This window comes from Cebus imitator, unplaced genomic scaffold (assembly GCF_001604975.1).
Source record: "Cebus imitator isolate Cc_AM_T3 unplaced genomic scaffold, Cebus_imitator-1.0 Scaffold801, whole genome shotgun sequence".
Taxonomy (NCBI): domain Eukaryota; kingdom Metazoa; phylum Chordata; class Mammalia; order Primates; family Cebidae; genus Cebus; species Cebus imitator.
In genome coordinates this window covers 463,252-481,367 of record NW_016108116.1, presented here as the reverse complement: position 1 = coordinate 481,367, position 18,116 = coordinate 463,252, and the positions used below count along the sequence as shown (strand labels likewise).

General features: G+C 42.1%; 2 protein-coding genes across 4 annotated transcripts; both read left to right on the top strand.

The window, feature by feature from the left end:
• Positions 1–277: 277 nt before the first annotated feature.
• Positions 278–16,886, top strand: LOC108297439 (late cornified envelope protein 3D). Of its 2 annotated transcripts, none has more exons than XM_017520101.2 (3): positions 278–317; positions 825–1,183; positions 16,634–16,886. In XM_017520101.2, exon 2 carries the CDS (start codon positions 846–848, stop codon positions 1,122–1,124), a length of 279 nt encoding a protein of 92 aa, XP_017375590.1. In that variant the 5' UTR covers positions 278–317; positions 825–845; the 3' UTR covers positions 1,125–1,183; positions 16,634–16,886. The 2 variants fall into 2 exon arrangements, with proteins under 2 accessions (XP_017375590.1, XP_037591341.1); XM_037735413.1 differs by having other exon boundaries at positions 287–317; positions 829–1,183.
• On the top strand, positions 15,722–16,886 carry LOC108297440 (late cornified envelope protein 3D-like). 2 transcript variants are annotated; one of them, XM_017520102.2, is made up of 2 exons: positions 15,722–15,807; positions 16,315–16,886. In XM_017520102.2, exon 2 carries the CDS (start codon positions 16,336–16,338, stop codon positions 16,612–16,614), a length of 279 nt encoding a protein of 92 aa, XP_017375591.1. In that variant the 5' UTR covers positions 15,722–15,807; positions 16,315–16,335; the 3' UTR covers positions 16,615–16,886. The 2 variants fall into 2 exon arrangements, with proteins under 2 accessions (XP_017375591.1, XP_037591342.1); XM_037735414.1 differs by having other exon boundaries at positions 15,777–15,807; positions 16,319–16,886.
• Positions 16,887–18,116: the final 1,230 nt, after the last annotated feature.

The following is an 18,116-nucleotide window of genomic DNA, read 5'->3' as shown; positions in this document are numbered from 1 at the left end:
AGACTCTGCTCCATAGCATGTGAGTTGAAAGAAGGAAGAAGGGAGGAGGAAGGAAGCAGTGGCAGCTCCCAGGTGAGAGGTATGTGGACACCAATCCTGCTTCCAGGTTCAATGGCATTGGTTGAACGTTATGGAAGTACCCAAGCTAGAAACCTAGTCTTGGGTGTGTGCCTGGCCGTCACCTCCCCTAGTTGTGAAAGCTGCAGCATGCCCAGGCTGTGCATCACACACCCTGCACAGGATAAAAGCACTCCTGCCCTGGGTTCCGCATCTGCAGTCTCCTCGGGAACAGCCTTCTCCTGCCTCCTCTGCACCCGGTAAGTGTCCAGCAGGGGACAGGGCTGGATCTGGGATATTAGAGCAGAAAGCTAAGGCCATAGCAGAAGAGATGGAAACAGAGAGGCTTGAAACAAAGACCCAGAGACAGGGCTGGGAGAGGGCAGCACTGGGGGAAGGGGGCCAGGAGGAAGACCCTGCAGGACCTGACAGCAATTCCATGACTTGCAAAGGCCACAGGGCTCACGGTTCCCTCCCACCCTCTTTCTACTCAGACTGGCACATTTCCTGTAATATCCATTCTCCAGAATTCTTCTTCCCAAAAGGGTGTATGTCCTAGGGGTTCTTTGGAGAACTAGAAACATGGATGCCCACTTAGACTGACAGCAATCTGTCCCACGTGGAGAGCAGAGTGAGAGGCATCTGGCCTGTCCCAGGAACCCACATCAGCCTCCCTCACACTCCTGCAGCTCTGGCCTCAGGGGGAGCTGTTCTTAGAGACCTTGGTCCATAGATTCTGAACTAACAAGTGGCTTTGTTGTGTCCAGGAAAACTCAACTCCTGCCAAGATGTCCTGCCAGCAGAACCAGCAGCAGTGCCAGCCCCCACCCAAGTGCCCCTCACCCAAGTGCCCCCCAAAGAGCCCAGCACAGTGTCTGCCTCCAGCTTCCTCTGGCTGTGCCCCAGTCTCCGGGGGCTGTGGCTCCAGCTCCGAGGGCGGCTGCTGCTTGAGCCACCACAGGCGCCACCACCGATGCCGGCGCCAGCGCTCCAACTCCTGTGACAGGGGCAGTGGTCAGCAAGGCGGGGGTTCCGGCTGTGGCCACCGTTCTGGGGGCTGTTGCTGATCCAGTTCCTGAGGCCGAGATAAGCGATTTTGGAGGAAACAAGAATCCCAAGGGACGAGGAGCAGCCCCACGCTGATGCACGCTTTACAGGCTGAGCTGGGGGTTTTCCAGTGGAGGATCGGAGCTCTCCCCAGAAAGCACTTCCTGTTTTATGTCCAAAATGTCACCTATTCCCTTACCCCTGTACCTGTGGAGGATTGGCAGTGCTTGTGCCTGACATTGTCAAAAAATAAAGCTTCTTGTCCTCATCGCCACCAGCGTCTCCCTTGGCATTTCACTCTGTCTCTCCCTAGGTGGGTCTGAAAGTGTGCCCTCCCACCTGCCCCTGAGATCCCACACCTCCACAGAGAAAGTGCAGAATTCTAGCTCTAGGCCTGGAAAATTCAGGAGTCTGTCGAGTCTTTTTATGCTGGAATTGTGAGGCAGTTGAGGAGGCGGGATGTGATGAGGGGATTGTACTGAGGCCTCTAACTATCAGAAAAGAATGTTGCTCTCACAGTGGACTCCCCAGGCTCCTAGGAGGAGCCACTAGCTGTTTCTGACAGCCCAATTACAAAGCAGTGACTATGTAGCAGGCAATTGTCAAAAAATAGGCAGAATTAATATTTCTTCTGAAGGGGTAAATTTGACTCTCTAATGGACATTTTTGGTTGCCAAAACATAGAGGTAGGAAGAGAATTTCTGGCATCTAGCAGGTAAAGGCCAGGGGTGCAGCTGAGCCTCCTACCAAGCATAGCACAGCCCCGCAATGGAGAATTATCTGGTCCCAAAGCCAATAATGCCAAGGGTGAAAACCTTTGGACTAAAATTAAAAGATGGGTAAAGAAGCCAGGTGCAGTGGCTCACACCTATAATCCCAGCACTTTAGGAAGCCAATGCGGGTGGATCATGAGGTCAGGAGTTCAAGACCAGCCTGGCCAACATGGTGAAACCCCATCTCTACCAAAAATACAAAAATTAGCTGGGTGTGGTGGCAGGTGCCTTTAATCCTAGCTACTTGGGAGGCAGAGAATTGCTTGAACCACGGAGGCAGAGGTTGCAGTGAGCTGAGATCAAAACACTGCACTCCAGCCTGGGTGACAGAGCAAGACTCCATCTCCAAAAAAAAGATGGGTAAAGAAAAAGATGGCCTTGGCCAAACATGGTGGTTCACACCTATAATCCCAGTACTTCGGGAGGCCGAGACTGGTGGATTACCTGAGGTCATGGTGAAACCCCATCTCTCCTAAAAATACAAAAAAATTAGCTGGGTGTGGGGGTGGATGCCTGTAATCCCAGCTACTCAGGAGGCTGAGGCAGAAGAATCTCTTGAATCTGGAAGGTGAAGGTTGCAGGAAGCTGTGATTGTGCCGCTGAACTCCAGCCTGGGCAACAAGAATAAAACCCTGTCTCAAAAAAAAAAAAAAAAAACTCCATCTCAAAAGAAGAAGAAGAAAAAGAAGGAGGAGGAGGAAGAAGAAGAAAAGGAGGGGGGGAGGAGGAAGGGGAGGAGGATGAGGAGGAGGAGGAAAAAGATGGCCTCAGGAAGAACAGATAACTTCACATACACAATTAAATTCCCAGACAGAGAAGGTAGAGGGGGTAGAATTAAGTAAAGCTAAGAGGTTCTGGAGTAGGGGAGAAATGGAGCTGAGAGCTTCGGGAATGTAGTAATGTGGAGGATGTGGACTGAGACCATTAAGAAAAAGAAAGAGAGAAAATGAGAAGTATTGTTAGGCTTATAAATTAGTATAATTGTAAGATCAAAAACGTATTTGCTTATTAGGTGCTAGAAAACCCTTAAGTGACTCCTATGAACTCATTTAATTTTCTAACTCCATAATCCAGTGCTCTTAATAACCATATTTTGCAAACAGGAAAATTCTTGGTCCAACAGCTCTGCACAAGACCCAGGTCACACAGCCAGTAAGTCCATGATCCTGGCTGATGCCACCTGTCCCTTCCTGGAGGCTTCTCAAGAGATCTTTAGAAGCAATTAGTCTTTTCTACTTTACTTTTTTTGGCCTGTTTAACTTCATTTTTTAGTTTGATATTTTAAAAGCTGCAGAGCTAAGAGCCCAACTATGTGAATCATAACTTTAATAAAACTTTTGTAAAAATTTTTCTTTGTCAGGTTTTGGATGTGTGACACTTCCAAAGTTAAGTGAATCATCTCTTTACAGATAAAGCTCACTCTGTCTGCCAGATTGTTGAAATAGTGTAGAGAAAAAGTTCATTAAAGCCATTCAGGTGGTTCTTAAGCCAAAGGAACATCATAGGACATGAATTAAATGACAAATTGAAAATGTGGGAGAAATCAGTGTGGAGCTGGGCCCAACAGCCAAAAACAAATAATATACAGAGCACATTTGGAGTTTATTGAATAAAAAATATTCTTTTGAAAATATTCTTTGAAAATATTGAACTGTCTATTTATTTTACTCCAAAATCTAAGAACTCAGGATTTCTAAAATCTCTGGAATTTAAAAAAGAAAAGGGATCTTAACGCGTTTGGTGTGAGAAATTCTCTAACCAGTTCAGATCCCTCTCCAGCTCATCACAGCTGCTGAAGGTAGGAACCACAGCTTTCCTGTTTGACTTATCACCACAAGCTACTTGTTACTCAAAACTGGAGACAGTCTTGGGTAATGCTCCACCATGGGACAGAAACAGTGTCAAGTCATGATTCAAATATGTCTCAAAAAATATTGAGAATGCATAATGTCAGCTGAGAGGTTGGAGTTGCTACCCTGTGTGTGAGGCCTTGCCACATGGACCCCACACCAAGGAACACACAAATCTAGCCAGAACCACTCCACTAGTCCAGACGCTGAGGACCACTGTTTGGAATGGGGCTAGAATTCATGAGACACATTCCTAACTGCATATTGGCTGCAAGAGAAAGGACCCAACCCAGACTTTGAAGAAATAAAGCATACCACCTTTTCTACGGAAAGAGGATTGGAAGCTCAAAGCACCTATCAAGGTCAAGCTCCTGATGTCAAACTGTCTGCCAATTCTTACATACACTGTGAGTCCACTCAAGGAGGGAGAAGAAATAGGAGTTGGACCAACTTAAGGAGTTTGAACCTGCAATACCAGGACAAAGACAGATGTGTGCAGTTTGTGACGTTTCCCCTAAAAGTGGACCCCAACATGTCAACTTATAAAGACCACTTTGACCAAGTCTAGGAACCAAAAATTAATAATTAATAATTTTTTATTTAAAAAGTGTTTATTCAACATCTACTATATGCAGACACCACTATAGGTACTGGAGATACATTAGAGAAAATGAAAGAATAAGATGTTTTCAGGGAATTTCCATTCTGTTGGGTCCATTCAAGACAGTACTCTAATTTTCTTGTAAAAGAGCAAGGTAAGGTATCAACATCCCTCTATCCAGTTGGTTTTCCATATGCTTGGATTGAAGGCGCGGCAGTGTAGCTTTTTTTTTTTTTTTTTTTTTTTTTTTTTTTTTTGAGACAGAGTTTAGTTCTTGTTACCCAGGCTGGAGTGCAATCTTGGCTCACCACAATCTCCGCCTCCCGGGTTCAAGCAATTCTCCTGCCTCAGCCTCCCGAGTAGCTGGGACTATAAGCACACGACACCATGCTCAGCTAATTTTTGCATTTTTAGTAGAGACAGGGTTTCACCATGTTGACCAGGATGGTCTCGATCTCCTGACCTCGTGATCCACCTGCCTCGGCCTCCCGCAGTGCTGGGATTATAGGCGTGAGCCACCGTGCCCGGCCAGCAGTGTAGCTTTAATAAACACAATGAAAGACACTAGCCTGAGAAGAACATTGATGATTAAATATACTGGCTTTGCTGCTACAAAAAGCTCATGTAGTAACATCTTACTTTTATACTACAGGCAGCAATCAAGTAAGAATAAAGGATGAGTTACCGGTGGTGATGGAAAAAATGTTAGTGCACAAGGTGGCCTATGTTCTCAGACCCTTGCCAGTGGAAAAAATAATGTTTGCACCAGACATATGAAGGTACTCTCATTTTCTTCATATTAGACCTTATCTCAAAGTTGGCAGCCACAGCTAAAGGCTTTTCTGTAGCAGGATAAACAGCCACATTTATAATAATAATAATATTTTCTCAAAAGCCATTTTTTTTTTAACTTTCATTTGAAGTTCAGGGGCACATGTGCAGTTTTGTTATACAGGTAAACATGTGTCATGAGGATTTGTTGTACATATTAGTTTGTCACCCAGGTATTAAGCCTAGTACCCATTAGTCATTTTCCCTGGTCCTACCCCTCCTTCTACCCCCTTCTCTGGTATGTCCCTGTGTCTGTTGTTCCCTCTGTGTGTCCGTGTGTTCTCATTATTTACCTTTCACTTACAAATGACAACATGCAGTATTTGGTTTTTCTTTCTTGTGTTGCTTTGCTAAGGATAATGGCCTCCAGCCCCATTTATGTCCCTGCAAAGGACATGATCTCATTATTTTTATGGCTGCATAGTATTCCATGATGTATATGTATCACATTTTCTTTATCCAGTCTATCACTGATGAGCATTTAGGTTGATTCCATGTTTTTGCGATTGTGAATAGTACTGCAATGAACATATGTGTGCATGTGTCTTTATGATAGAATTATTTATATTCTTTTGGGTATATACCTAGTAATGGGATTGCTGTGTTGAATGGTATTTCTCTCCTTAAGCCTTTTAGGAATAGCCACACTGTCTTCCACAGCAATCGAACTAATTACACTCTCATCAACAATATATAAGCATTCCTTTTTCTCTGAAACCTCACCAGCACTTGCTATTTTTTGACTTTTTAATGATAGCCATTCTGACTGGTGTGAGATGATACCTCATTGTGGTTTTGATGTGAATTTCTCTAATGATCAGCGGGATGTTGAGTTTTTTTTAAAAATATGCTTCACCTCTTCTTTTGAAAAGTGTCTGTTCATGTCCTTTGCTCACTTTTTAATGGAGGTTTATTTGTTTTTTCTTGTAGATTTGTTTAAGTTCTTTATATATGCTGGATATTAGACTTTTGTCAGATGCATAGTTTGCAAATATTTTCTCCCATCCTGTAGGTTGTATGTTTACTCTGCTGATAGTTTCTTTTGCTGTGCAGAAGCTCTATAGTTTAATTAGATCCCATTTGTCAATTTTTGCAATTGATTTTGGTGTCTTTGTCATAAAATCTTTGCCCTTTTCTATGTCCAGAATGGTATTGCCTAGGTTGTCTTCCAGGGTTTTTATAGTTTTGGATTTTACATTTAAGACTTTAATCCATCTTAAACTGATTTTTGTATATGGTGTAAGGAAGGGGTCCAGTTTCAATCTTCTGGGTATGTCTAGCCAGTTATTCCAGCTCCAATTATTGACTAGGAGTCATTTAGCTTTCTATTCTGTATCATTGGTCTATTTTTTCTGAAAAAAAAAAAAAGAAAAAAGAAAAAAAGAAAAACACTTTTTTGAGACAGAGTTTCACTCTTGTTGCTCAGGCTGGAGTGCAATGTTTCAATCTCAGCTCACTGCAAACTCTACCTCCCAGGTTCAAGCGATTCTCCTGCCTCAACCTCCCAAGTACAGTTTTTATATTTTTAGTAGACATGGCGTTTCACCACAATGGCCAGGCTGGTCTTGAACTCCTGACCCCAGATGATCTTCCCACCTCAGCCTCCCAAAGTGCTGGCATTACAGGCATGAGCCACTGTGCCTGGCAGAAAACAAAACAAAACAAAACAAAACAAAACCCAAAAAACAAAAACAAAAAAAAAACTTTTTTTGTGTGATATAAAACAAAAAACTTTTATATCACACACGTATCTTTAATTATATCACATGTGTGATATAAAAGGATTTGTCTGGCCGGGCGCGGTGGCTCATGCCTGTAATCCCAGCACTTTGGGAGGACGAGGCCGGCAGATCACGAGTTCAAGAGATCGAAACCATGTTGAAACCCCATCTCTACTAAAAAATACAAAAATTAGCTGGGTGTGGTGGTGCGCGCCTGTAATCCTGCTACTTGGGAGGCTGAGGCAGGAGAATCGCTTGAACCCAGGAGGAGGAGGTTGCAGTGAGCCGAGATCACGCCACTGCACCCCAGCCTGGCGCCTGGTGACACAGCGAGACTCTGTCTCAAAAAAAAAAAAATTGTCTTATTCTTAATTGTGCTTATATTTCATAATAAAATGAATCTTTAGTGTTATAATAAGATGCAATAGAAAGATTCTACAGGGCTGATTCAAATGTGGTTTTTACAAGCGTTAGTCACACATCAATTGCATTATGTCAGGTATACGTAATAACACTACCACATGTATCTGTAATTATTCACCTTTAATTAATTATAATTTACCTCTCAGCTAAATTCTCCTTGGCTATCCCAGCCTGGATGAATCACCTTCTTCTCTGACCCATGCCTGCAACTCAGAAACTTACAAAGTGAGTGGCTTACTGACACATTGTGTGTCACATGTAGGTTAGTTTCTTATCTCCATCTCTGGTTGCAGCTCTAATATCCGTGGTCCACTGTGCTTTCATTCCATTGTAATTTCTTCTCTCTTCAAACGCCTTTACCTTATGACAACTATCACCTGAAGAAATAAGAAAACAAAGCCAGAAATATCTAACTCCCCAACCTGTGTTCTTAAGGAACATATTATTCTGGCTGCTTCTATCTACCACATTCTATCCTCAGACAGGAATTTTGTCCATCACTCTTCCCTCTGCAGGGACACCTCTGCCTCCTAGATTTCATGAGTTTCTCTGTGTCTCCCTGAGCAGAGGCTCCATGGGGGTGTCAGAATCCTCATCCCTTTGTTCCTGCTCCATGCCCATCTTCAGCTCCTACAGGCTGCTGACCTCACCTCAACTACTCTCAAGTGATACTGAATGAAAATCTCTGGGCACACTGAGATGACAGGAGACTGATGCCCAAATGCTCTTGCCTAAGCCTGAGGACTCAACACATGTTTTATGTAGCTTTCATCATCTTTGGTCCTAGTCATTTGATCAGCTGTGTGTCTGCTCTGCTGCACAGTGAGCTACTCAACCAGAACCACATCTCATTCATTATGATTAGGTGCATCCACCATCCAATGGATTGTGTATCTATCACCATGCCCACTGTGTAATATCCGTCTGTATTTTAGAGCATAAAAGAAATTAAAGAAGAGAGGGAGAGAGCAAGAGAGGAGGGGAGAAAGAGAAGAAAACACACCACCAACAACAAGCTTAAGAAATAGGTCCTTGGACAGTCTTGGGGCATCCCAGATCCTTCTTTTAGAAAAACTTACTCTCCCCTTTTCCCCTCCCTACGACCAGGACTCTGCAGCTTATAAGCAAGCAACATAGAACCTGGTGACCAGATCCTGTCCAGACCGTCTATGAACTAGAACTCCCTGAGACACCTGCCTCTTTCCCCAAGGTGTTCAGACAGATACTCTCAGAGCACCAAGCATTAGTCACTAAGTGCCCCCCAGCTCAGGCCCAGGCAAAAGTGTTGGACCCCTGGTGTGACAAAGACAGGTAAGGAAGTAAAGGTGAGATTTTTAGGAGGGGAAGTAGAAGTTGAGACTAGAAAAATTAGCCAGTTTCTGACAAGGGAGAGACTAGTATTGTCTGCCAAAGAATTTTTTGTTTATTCTGTGGACAGCAGGTACATATGTATGTAAGCCCACAGGTGAGCTCATTCTCCAACCTCCAATTCTTTCTCTTCCACCTCATGTGATCTGATCCTCTCAAACTTGACTGTGCCTCAGAACCACCTGGGAGATACTAAAAGCCTGATGCCTAGGCCAAGTCAACCAGTGTCTTGAGGGGTGGAACTTGGAGTTTTGTATTTTTTTTAAACCTTCCCAGATGACACCAATGTGCAGCCAAAGCTGAGAACTTCTGAGGTAGAGGATTCTCTTTCTTCTCCAGAAATTTCACCCTCTCTGATCTCCTGGCATCCATCTTTTCTCTACCTTCCCCACCCCCATCTCCTGGTTTCTATATATGATTTTGTGAAATAGCAAAACTTTATTCAACTTTATCTGCCTCCCTTCCATCATTCTCAGCAATTCAAACCCCTATGGATGATTGGAGGTCCTACCCATTCCTTAGCACTCCACGCCCACCATGACCTATACTGAAAGTGGGAGCCTAGCTCAGGAGTAAAGAAAGGAGATCATGTTACAGACCATCCAAGATGGCTCACAGAAACTGAAGGGTTTGATGGTGACATGGAGTTTGGAGATAAAACTTTTATTGTTGACATCTGAAGTCTTTTATGTTTTTTACAACAAAGCCCTGATTTTAGTGATGATTAGCTCCAAGAAGGAATGTTTTCCTAAATGCAGTTTTAAAAATATTATGCAATTTATGAAATTCAGTATTGGTTATTTGTTGACTGATATTGGAAAGAAAGGAAGAACCAGGAGAGATCCTTGGCAGGAAAATCTTCCAAGGGCCTCTTAACAAGTTTATTAAGTAGTCAGAACACAGTGTCAGATACATATAGGGATTTCTTTTTCCTCCAGTCTCTGTCTTCTACTATGTTATACTGACTCTCCTTTGATAATATCTCAAGTGTGTGTCTGTCTTGTAGAATTCTTTCAACTTAAGAAGGCATGATGCTGTAGAAAACCATTGCCTCTAGAGTTATAGTTTTCAGTTCAACTGTTTGTACTGATAAAGAATGGTTATCCAGGAGTCAGTGAATTGCATTTGTTCACAAACTAAAATATTGTATCTCAGCCAATACAGCAATAGAAAACAATAATTTCCTCAAAAGAGTTATATAAATTTATATAAATAAGTACATTCACAATAATAAAAAATCTCAAGTGTGTTTCAGTCCCTTCTAACCATTTTCAGGTGCTCAGGGAGCATTCCATCCTGTCTAGTTGGTTGTAACTCAGAATAAGAATATTAATTCCTCCCTCTCTAACCCAGCACAGCCCAACTGTCTCCTAAAGGACTGTGTGGAAAACACACATCGAGTGTGTGGAAAAGAGACATGGTCAGCTCCATCATTCATTGTCCACCTCCTCCTCTCCCCTGTGGGTTCTCTTTATTCAGCACTGTTTTGAGGCTGGAATGATAAAAAAGGGGAATGAAGCAAACATCTCATATTTGGCTGGTACTGCTAGTGTCTCTCAGTGGCTGCATCCCCTCTGTGCTGACCCATAAAGGCTCTCTCACCAGACAAATGACATTTCTTTAAGGAAGCTTTAGCACAGTGACCCTGATGTGAAAAATTTGTCCACTTTAAACACTCCCCTACACTCTCAAACCCATCGGTACAGGCCTCTTGCCTTGTTAGCCACCTTCCTAGCAGGACTGTGGCCGGACGGCTGTGCCTAGCTGCTCTCCAGACTGTCTACTGGCTCCGGGAAACTCATGAACACTGGCCACCTCAAACAGGGAGGAACTGGCTGCTTCTCTTTTCCCCATTCTCCTTTCCATTTTCACTTTCCAATTCTTTTTCACTCTCCAGAATAGCCAGAGAACTGTTCAGGATGTTCATGAATGAAGCTGAGACCTGAAATTTTAGTCTTCCTGGTTTTCTTTTATTTATTTATTTTTTGGTGTTTTATTGTTTTGTTTTGTTTCGAGATGGCATCTTGCTCTGTCACCCAGGCTGGAGTGCAGTGATGCAATTTCAGCTCACTGCAACCTCCGCCTCCCGGGTTCAAGTGATTCTCCTGCCTCAGCCTCCTGAGTAGCTGGGATTATAGGCACCTGCCACCACACTTAGCTTATTTTTGTATTTTTAGTAGAGATGGGGTTTCACCACCTTGGCCAGGCTAGTCTCGAACTCCTGACCTCAAGTGACCCACTCACCTTCGCCTCCCAAAGTGGTGAGATTATAGGCATGAGCCACTGAGCCCGGCCAAGTATTTTTGTTTTTTAGGCATTGATAAGTTCTACAATTTGTCCCCTTGAAATTCCTGTCACTTTTCTTCTAGCGGAGGGTGAGAGTAATAACCTACTGCTTCCCCATGTGAAATCCACAGCATTCTATTCAGCTTTGGAAACTTCTCATAACTTTGCTAGCTTGCTAATCACATGCTCTATAACAGGGGAAGAGTGATGGCATCAGGGCTTCTCCCAACCCTGTGACAAGGTGGAGAGCTATTTGTGCTTGCTGTTTACAAGTTGGCAGTTATTTTGGTCAAATCTCAATAAAACAGATAATGCTTAATCGTACTGTCTCATATATGACCTGGATATTATATGGAAGCATCGCTGTGGTGATAAGAAGAGCTGTAAATCTCAAAATAATAATGCTTATTGGATGAGAAGTTTGTGACCCAGATGACAAACTAGGGACACATATTTTCACTTAAGAAGACAAAGGTGGAAATGATTGAGCAAGGATCTCCAAAAATCTGCTCCTCCGTAAAAGCACCTTGAAAATGAAAAATTGTGAAAATCAACTTTTGCAAAACTCTGGAGATTTACCAAAGGCTTGCAAAATATTAGAGCGTTCATTTAAGAAAAGCAGCCGAACATGGGTAAGAGCAGTAAGCTTCATGATATTCTAACTTGCCCTATTGTCATCTCCCTGTTCCCAATGCCATCATATTCTTAAAATCTAAAATCCTAGTAGTACATGGAGGTAACAGAACATATCTAAAACTATCCAAAAACCCCATCCCTAGAGAAATGTCATTATCGGACCTATATGGCACATAATGAAAATCACATTCCCATTTCCCCTAGAAATCCCAACCAGCAGAGCTTGTTTTTACTCCAACTGACTCAGAGCTCGCTCACTGCAAACAGGTTTTATCCCAGGGTATTTGCTGAAAACAATCAGTAAAAATTGTTTAGCATCACACCTGCCTGTGATGGTGATAATAGCTGGGCAATCCCGAAGTTGACCAAAAACTTAGATGAAAAATCTGAAGAATGAGATTCTCAGAGAGTTTTAAAAATCTATGACATATTTCTGGAAATCTAAGAAACTATGTGGACTTACAGGGCTATGTGCATGCTCAGGAAAGACCTGTGAAGATACCAATATCTCAACTTTGACTGATTTTGAAGTTCCATACAAGCAGGAAATGAAACCTAAAACAGATTTGTAAACTGTCTTCTGAAGTCTTGAAAACATGTCCTGACATACACACAGAGGTCCTCAGCAAAGGTTGAAAGATATTAACTCAAGGCACTTAAGCAAATCTCTGTCCACCAAGCTAACCGAGTAGAGAGTTCAATGACCACAGATTTTACAAATTTGGTTCAGGAAAAGTTATGAAGCAAATGAACAGTGAAAACAAATAGCAACAAACTCCAGAGAGAGGTTGGAAAATCTGATTTCCAGGATTTTATATTGTTTTAAATGTCCCCCCCCCCCTTTTTTTTTTTTGAGATGGAGTCTCACTCTGTCACCTAGGCTAGAGTGCAGTGGTGTGATCTTGGTTCACTACAACTTCCACCTCCCAGGCTCAAACAATTTTTGTGCCTCAGCCTCCCAAGTAGCTGGGACCACAGGCACGCACCACCATGCCCAGCTAATTTTTTGTATTTTTGGTATAGACAAGGTATCATTTGGCCAGACTGGTCTCAAACTCCTGATCTCAGGCAATCCTCTCTCCTCAGTCTCCCAAAGGGCTGGGAATATAGGTGTGAGCCAATGCAACTGGCCTTAAATGTCCAATTATTAGCCAAAAAAAAAAGAGAGAGAGAGAGCTACAAGTAAACAAAAAAATATGGCCTACACAGGGGTAGAGTCCATGGAGGTAGTCAAGACAGAATGACCCCGAGGAAGTTTAAACATTGGACTTACTAGACAAAGATAAAAGCCAACTATTTTAAATGCGTTTAAAGTACCAAAATAAACTATGTATTAAGAATTAAAAGAAAGCCTAAAAATATTGTCTTGCCAAATACAGAATAGCAATAAAGAAATTAAAAAAGTTCTTAAAACAACCAAATAGAAATTTGAGGCTTGAAAAATACAATAACTGAAATTTAAAATTGACCAGAAGGGCGCAACAGCAGGTTTTAACTAGAAGAACAAATCAGTGAACTTGAAGATAGGTCAATTGTAATTATCCAACCTGAGGAACAGAAATAAATAAAATTGAATAAAAATTAACAGAGCCACAGAGATCTGTGGGGAACCATCAAACACACCAATGTATTTACAATAAGAATCCCAGATAGAGATGAGAGAAATAAAAAGACAGAAAGAATATTTGAAGGCATAATAGTTAATTACTTATCAAATTTGATGAAAAATATTAATCTCCGCATCTAAGAAGATCAACAAGCTCCTAGTAGGATATAGTCAAAGAGGTCCACACCTAAACACATCATAGTATAAATGTCAAAAGACAAAGAGATAATTTTTAAAACAGCAAAAGAAAAAAGACTCATCAAATACCAAAAAGAATGTCAATAACATTAACAGCTGGTTTCGCATCAGATACCATGGAGGACAGAAGGCAATCAGATAACATATTCAAAGTGCTGGGGAAAAAAAGTAAACCAAGAGTTCTATATCCAGCAAAACCATTCTCCAAAAATTAAGACATTCTCAGATGAACAAAAATTGTGAAACTTTATTTCTAGAAATGCTGCCCTACAAAAAATTCTAAAGGAATTTCTTCAGTCTGAAATGAAATAACACTAGACAGTATTTCAAATTTTTATGAAGAAATAGAGTATTGGTAAAGTTAACTACATGGATAAATATAAAAGATGGTATAAATGTATTTTCTGCTTTCAAGTCTCTTTTTCTCCAATCTGATTTGAAAGACAACTGCATAAAAATACTTACAGAGCTGCACTGATGGCCTTCTAATGTAAAGATATATATGACAATAACAGCATACAGAAAGGGGAGGGAACAAACCAACATAGGAGCAAAGTCTTGCATACTATTGAAATTAAGTTGGTCTTGAACTGTTATATCACTATAAGTTAAGATGTTAATAACAACTCCTGAGGAAACTGCTAAGAAAATAACTTAAAAAATATAGCAAAATATATAAGATGAAAATTAAAAGAGTACACTAGAAAATGCCTGTTCAACAAATAAAGCCATAGTGAAGAAAAAGAGGAACAAAGAAAGATATAAAATATATAGAAAATAAATAGCAAATGGTAGACATAATTTCTACCTTAGTAGTAATTACATTAATTGTAAATAGATTAAATACTCCAATCAAAATGTGAAGACTGCCAAAATGGATAAAATAGCATGAACTAACTATATGCTGTCTATAAGACACCCACTTTAGGCTCAAAGACAAGACAGATCCAAAGTAAAAAGGTAGAAAAACATATGCCATGCAATGGTAATCAAGAGGTCTGGAGTGGCTATACTAATATTAAATAAAAGACTTTAAAATGAAATTAGTAGTAGAGACAAAGAGGACATTTTATAATGATAAAAGGATCCATCCATTAAAGAAATAATTATTATACATACATATAAAGCTAACAATGGAGTCCCAAATTACATGTAGCAAGGACTAACAAAATTGAAGGGAGAAGTAGTCAACTCATAAATAATTTAACAATAATAGTTGAAGTTTTCATACTCCACTTTTATTAATGGAAGAACAACTAGGAAGAAAATCAACAAAAAACCTGAAGACTTTGACAATACTATAAACCAATTAGATCTAACAGACATCTTGATGAGCATTCCAACTACAATAGCAGAATATACATTTTTCTCAATTGCACATGGAACATTCTGCAGAGTAGACCATGTCATAAAAGTAGTGTCATTAAATTTTAAAACACTAAAATCATACAAAGTATCATTCATAACCACAGTAGAATGAAACTAGAAAAGAGTGACAGAAGGAAAATAGAAAATGTAGGAATGTCTTAATCAACTAATGAGTCCAGGAAGAAATCACAAAGGAAATTAGAAAATATTTTGAGATGACTGAATATAAAAATAAAACATACCAGAAATTATGGGATACAGCAAACAAAATGCTCAGAGGGAAATATATGGCTGCAAATGCCTACATTAAGGAAGAAACAAAAATCTCAAATCAACAACCTAACTTTCTGCCTTGAAACACTGAACAAAAGAGGAAACTAAACATAAAGTAGGAGGAAGGAAAGAATGAAGATTAAGTTCATAGCTGCATTATTCACGATAACCAAAAACTGGAGATAACTCAAATGTCCATCATTTGATGAATGAATAAATAAAATGTGATATATTCATGAAGTGAAATGTTACTCAACCGTAAAGAGGAATGGAGTTCTGATACATACTACAACATGGATAAATCTTAAACAATAGATTATGTGAAAGAACTAATGCAAAACGTCATATATTATATAATTTTATTTATACGAAGTGTCCAGAGTAGGCAAGTCTATACAGGCAAAAAAATCAATTAGTGGTTGCCAGAGGGGCAATGTGGAATGAGGAGTGACTACTAATGGGTGGTGATACAAAATAATTGCTATATGAAAGGCAGGATTGCCACCCCCAGTGGACCTGAATGAGATGAAGGTAATCAGGCATCAGACCTTCCTGGTTCCTTCTTGTCAGGCATCTTGGTGAGCGCACAGGAACGTGATGAATGGATAGTCCCAAGGGTGTGCCTGGCCGTCACCTCCCCTAGTTGTGAAAGCTGCAGCGTGCCCAGGCTGTGCATCACACACCCTGCACAGGATAAAAGCACTCCTGCCCTGGGTTCCACATCTGCAGTCTCCTCGGGAACAGCCTTCTCCTGCCTCCTCTGCACCCGGTAAGTGTCCAGCAGGGGACAGGGCTGGATCTGGGATATTAGAGCAGAAAGCTAAGACCATAGCAGAAGAGATGGAAACAGAGAGGTTTGAAACAAAGACCCAGAGACAGGGCTGGGAGAGGGCAGCACTGGGGGAAGGGGGCCAGGAGGAAGACCCTGCAGGACCTGACAGCAATTCCATGACTTGCAAAGGCCACAGGGCTCACGGTTCCCTCCCACCCTCTTTCTACTCAGACTGGCACATTTCCTGTAATATCCATTCTCCAGAATTCTTCTTCCCAAAAGGGTGTATGTCCTAGGGGTTCTTTAGAGAACTAGAAACATGGATGCCCACTTAGACTGACAGCAATCTGTCCCACGTGGAGAGCAGAGTGAGAGGCATCTGGCCTGTCCCAGGAACCCACATCAGCCTCCCTCACACTCCTGCAGCTCTGGCCTCAGGGGGAGCTGTTCTTAGAGACCTTGGTCCATAGATTCTGAACTAACAAGTGGCTTTGTTGTGTCCAGGAAAACTCAACTCCTGCCAAGATGTCCTGCCAGCAGAACCAGCAGCAGTGCCAGCCCCCACCCAAGTGCCCCTCACCCAAGTGCCCCCCAAAGAGCCCAGCACAGTGTCTGCCTCCAGCTTCCTCTGGCTGTGCCCCAGTCTCCGGGGGCTGTGGCTCCAGCTCCGAGGGCGGCTGCTGCTTGAGCCACCACAGGCGCCACCACCGATGCCGGCGCCAGCGCTCCAACTCCTGTGACAGGGGCAGTGGTCAGCAAGGCGGGGGTTCCGGCTGCGGCCACCATTCTGGGGGCTGTTGCTGATCCAGTTCCTGAGGCCGAGATAAGCGATTTTGGAGGAAACAAGAATCCCAAGGGACGAGGAGCAGCCCCACGCTGATGCACGCTTTCCCAGATACCCTCTTCTGGCTTTCACAGGCTGAGCTAGGGATTTTCCTGTGCAGGATCTGAGCTCTCCCCAGAAGGCACTTCCTATTTTACGTCTGGGATGTCACATGTTTCCCTATCCCTGTACCTGCCAAGGATTGGCAGTGCTTGTGTCTGACTTCAAAAAATAAAGCTTCTTGTCTTCTTTACCACTGGCATCTCGCTGGGCATTACACTCTCTCTCCTCAGCTCCTTGGCCAGTACCACCCAGCTCAGGAGCCAAACCTTAGCTCTGCACCAGGAAAACATAGTGGATCTGACCCCACTGCACTAATGGAAGGGAAGGGGAGAGTTTTATGTTGTAGTGAGAGGGAGAGAATGATACAGGTTGTGTTGGTTTGAGACCCTGAAATTCAACCTCGAACTCGAAGAGGGTATCAGTGCTAAAATGGGCTTTTCCTGTGAAATCTGAGAGGACATTAATATTTCTGGGGAATTTCCAGTGTATGAAAGAAAACCACTAGCTTGTTTTGCTGGACTGTTTCTGGGGTGCTAAGAAATAAGAAATCAAGAGGCAGAGACACAGAAACTAGGCAGAGGAGAAGCAGAATCAAAAGAGGTAGGAAGGAGATGTAGGCCTGGGAAGAAGTATAACTCAGTGACTGAAAATCCAGGGAGAGAGACGGAAGCTGAAGGTGTTTAAATATATGAGATAATGGAACAGAGGTGTGGCTGGGAATTTTGTCAACGAGATGTTGGAATGTGCAAAATGAGAATTTTAGGAAAAAGAAAAAGGCAGAAAATGAGTAGTGTTGCTGGAGTTATTAATAGATACACCCAAAGAAGTAAATATGTATTAATTTTGTAACTACATGACCTTGACATCAGCACACAGAAGTTACGACCTCAATGGGGTCACATGTCTTGGCCTAAATGGTGAGACTGAGATGCGCCTGGGGTTGAAGGAATGTTTTTTTATGTGAACCAAGAGTAGCATCTCACTTTGATTGCCAGAAAGCCAGAGAAGTGTCACATTGAGCTAAAGTCAAATTGCAAATATTAAGAGAAGTCAACATGAGGGCTAAGTAGAGCAGGTGGGGGGTGCATTAAAAATAAAGGTGGAAAATCTTATAAGTTCATTGAACTAAAAAAAGATTTTGTCAAATCCTGTAAATTAATTCTTAAAATTTAGGGATCAAAAAGACCCTGAGGCCCAGCATGGTGACTCACACCTGTAATCCCAGGGTTTTGGAAGGCCGAGGCAGGTGGATCACTTGAGGTTAGGAGTTCAAGACCAGCCTGGCCAACATGGTGAAATCCTGTCTCTAGTCTCCACTAAAAATACAAAAAATTAGCTGGCCGTGGTGGTGTACACCTTTAATTCTAGCTACTCAGGAGGCTGAGGCAGGAGAACAGCTTGAACCAGGAGGCAGAAGTTA

Coding starts and splice junctions, on each gene's coding strand:
- LOC108297440 (XM_017520102.2), top strand. CDS start 16,336: ATGTCCTGCCAGCAGAACCAGCAGCAGTGCCAGCCCCCACCCAAGTGC.
- LOC108297439 (XM_017520101.2), top strand. CDS start 846: ATGTCCTGCCAGCAGAACCAGCAGCAGTGCCAGCCCCCACCCAAGTGC.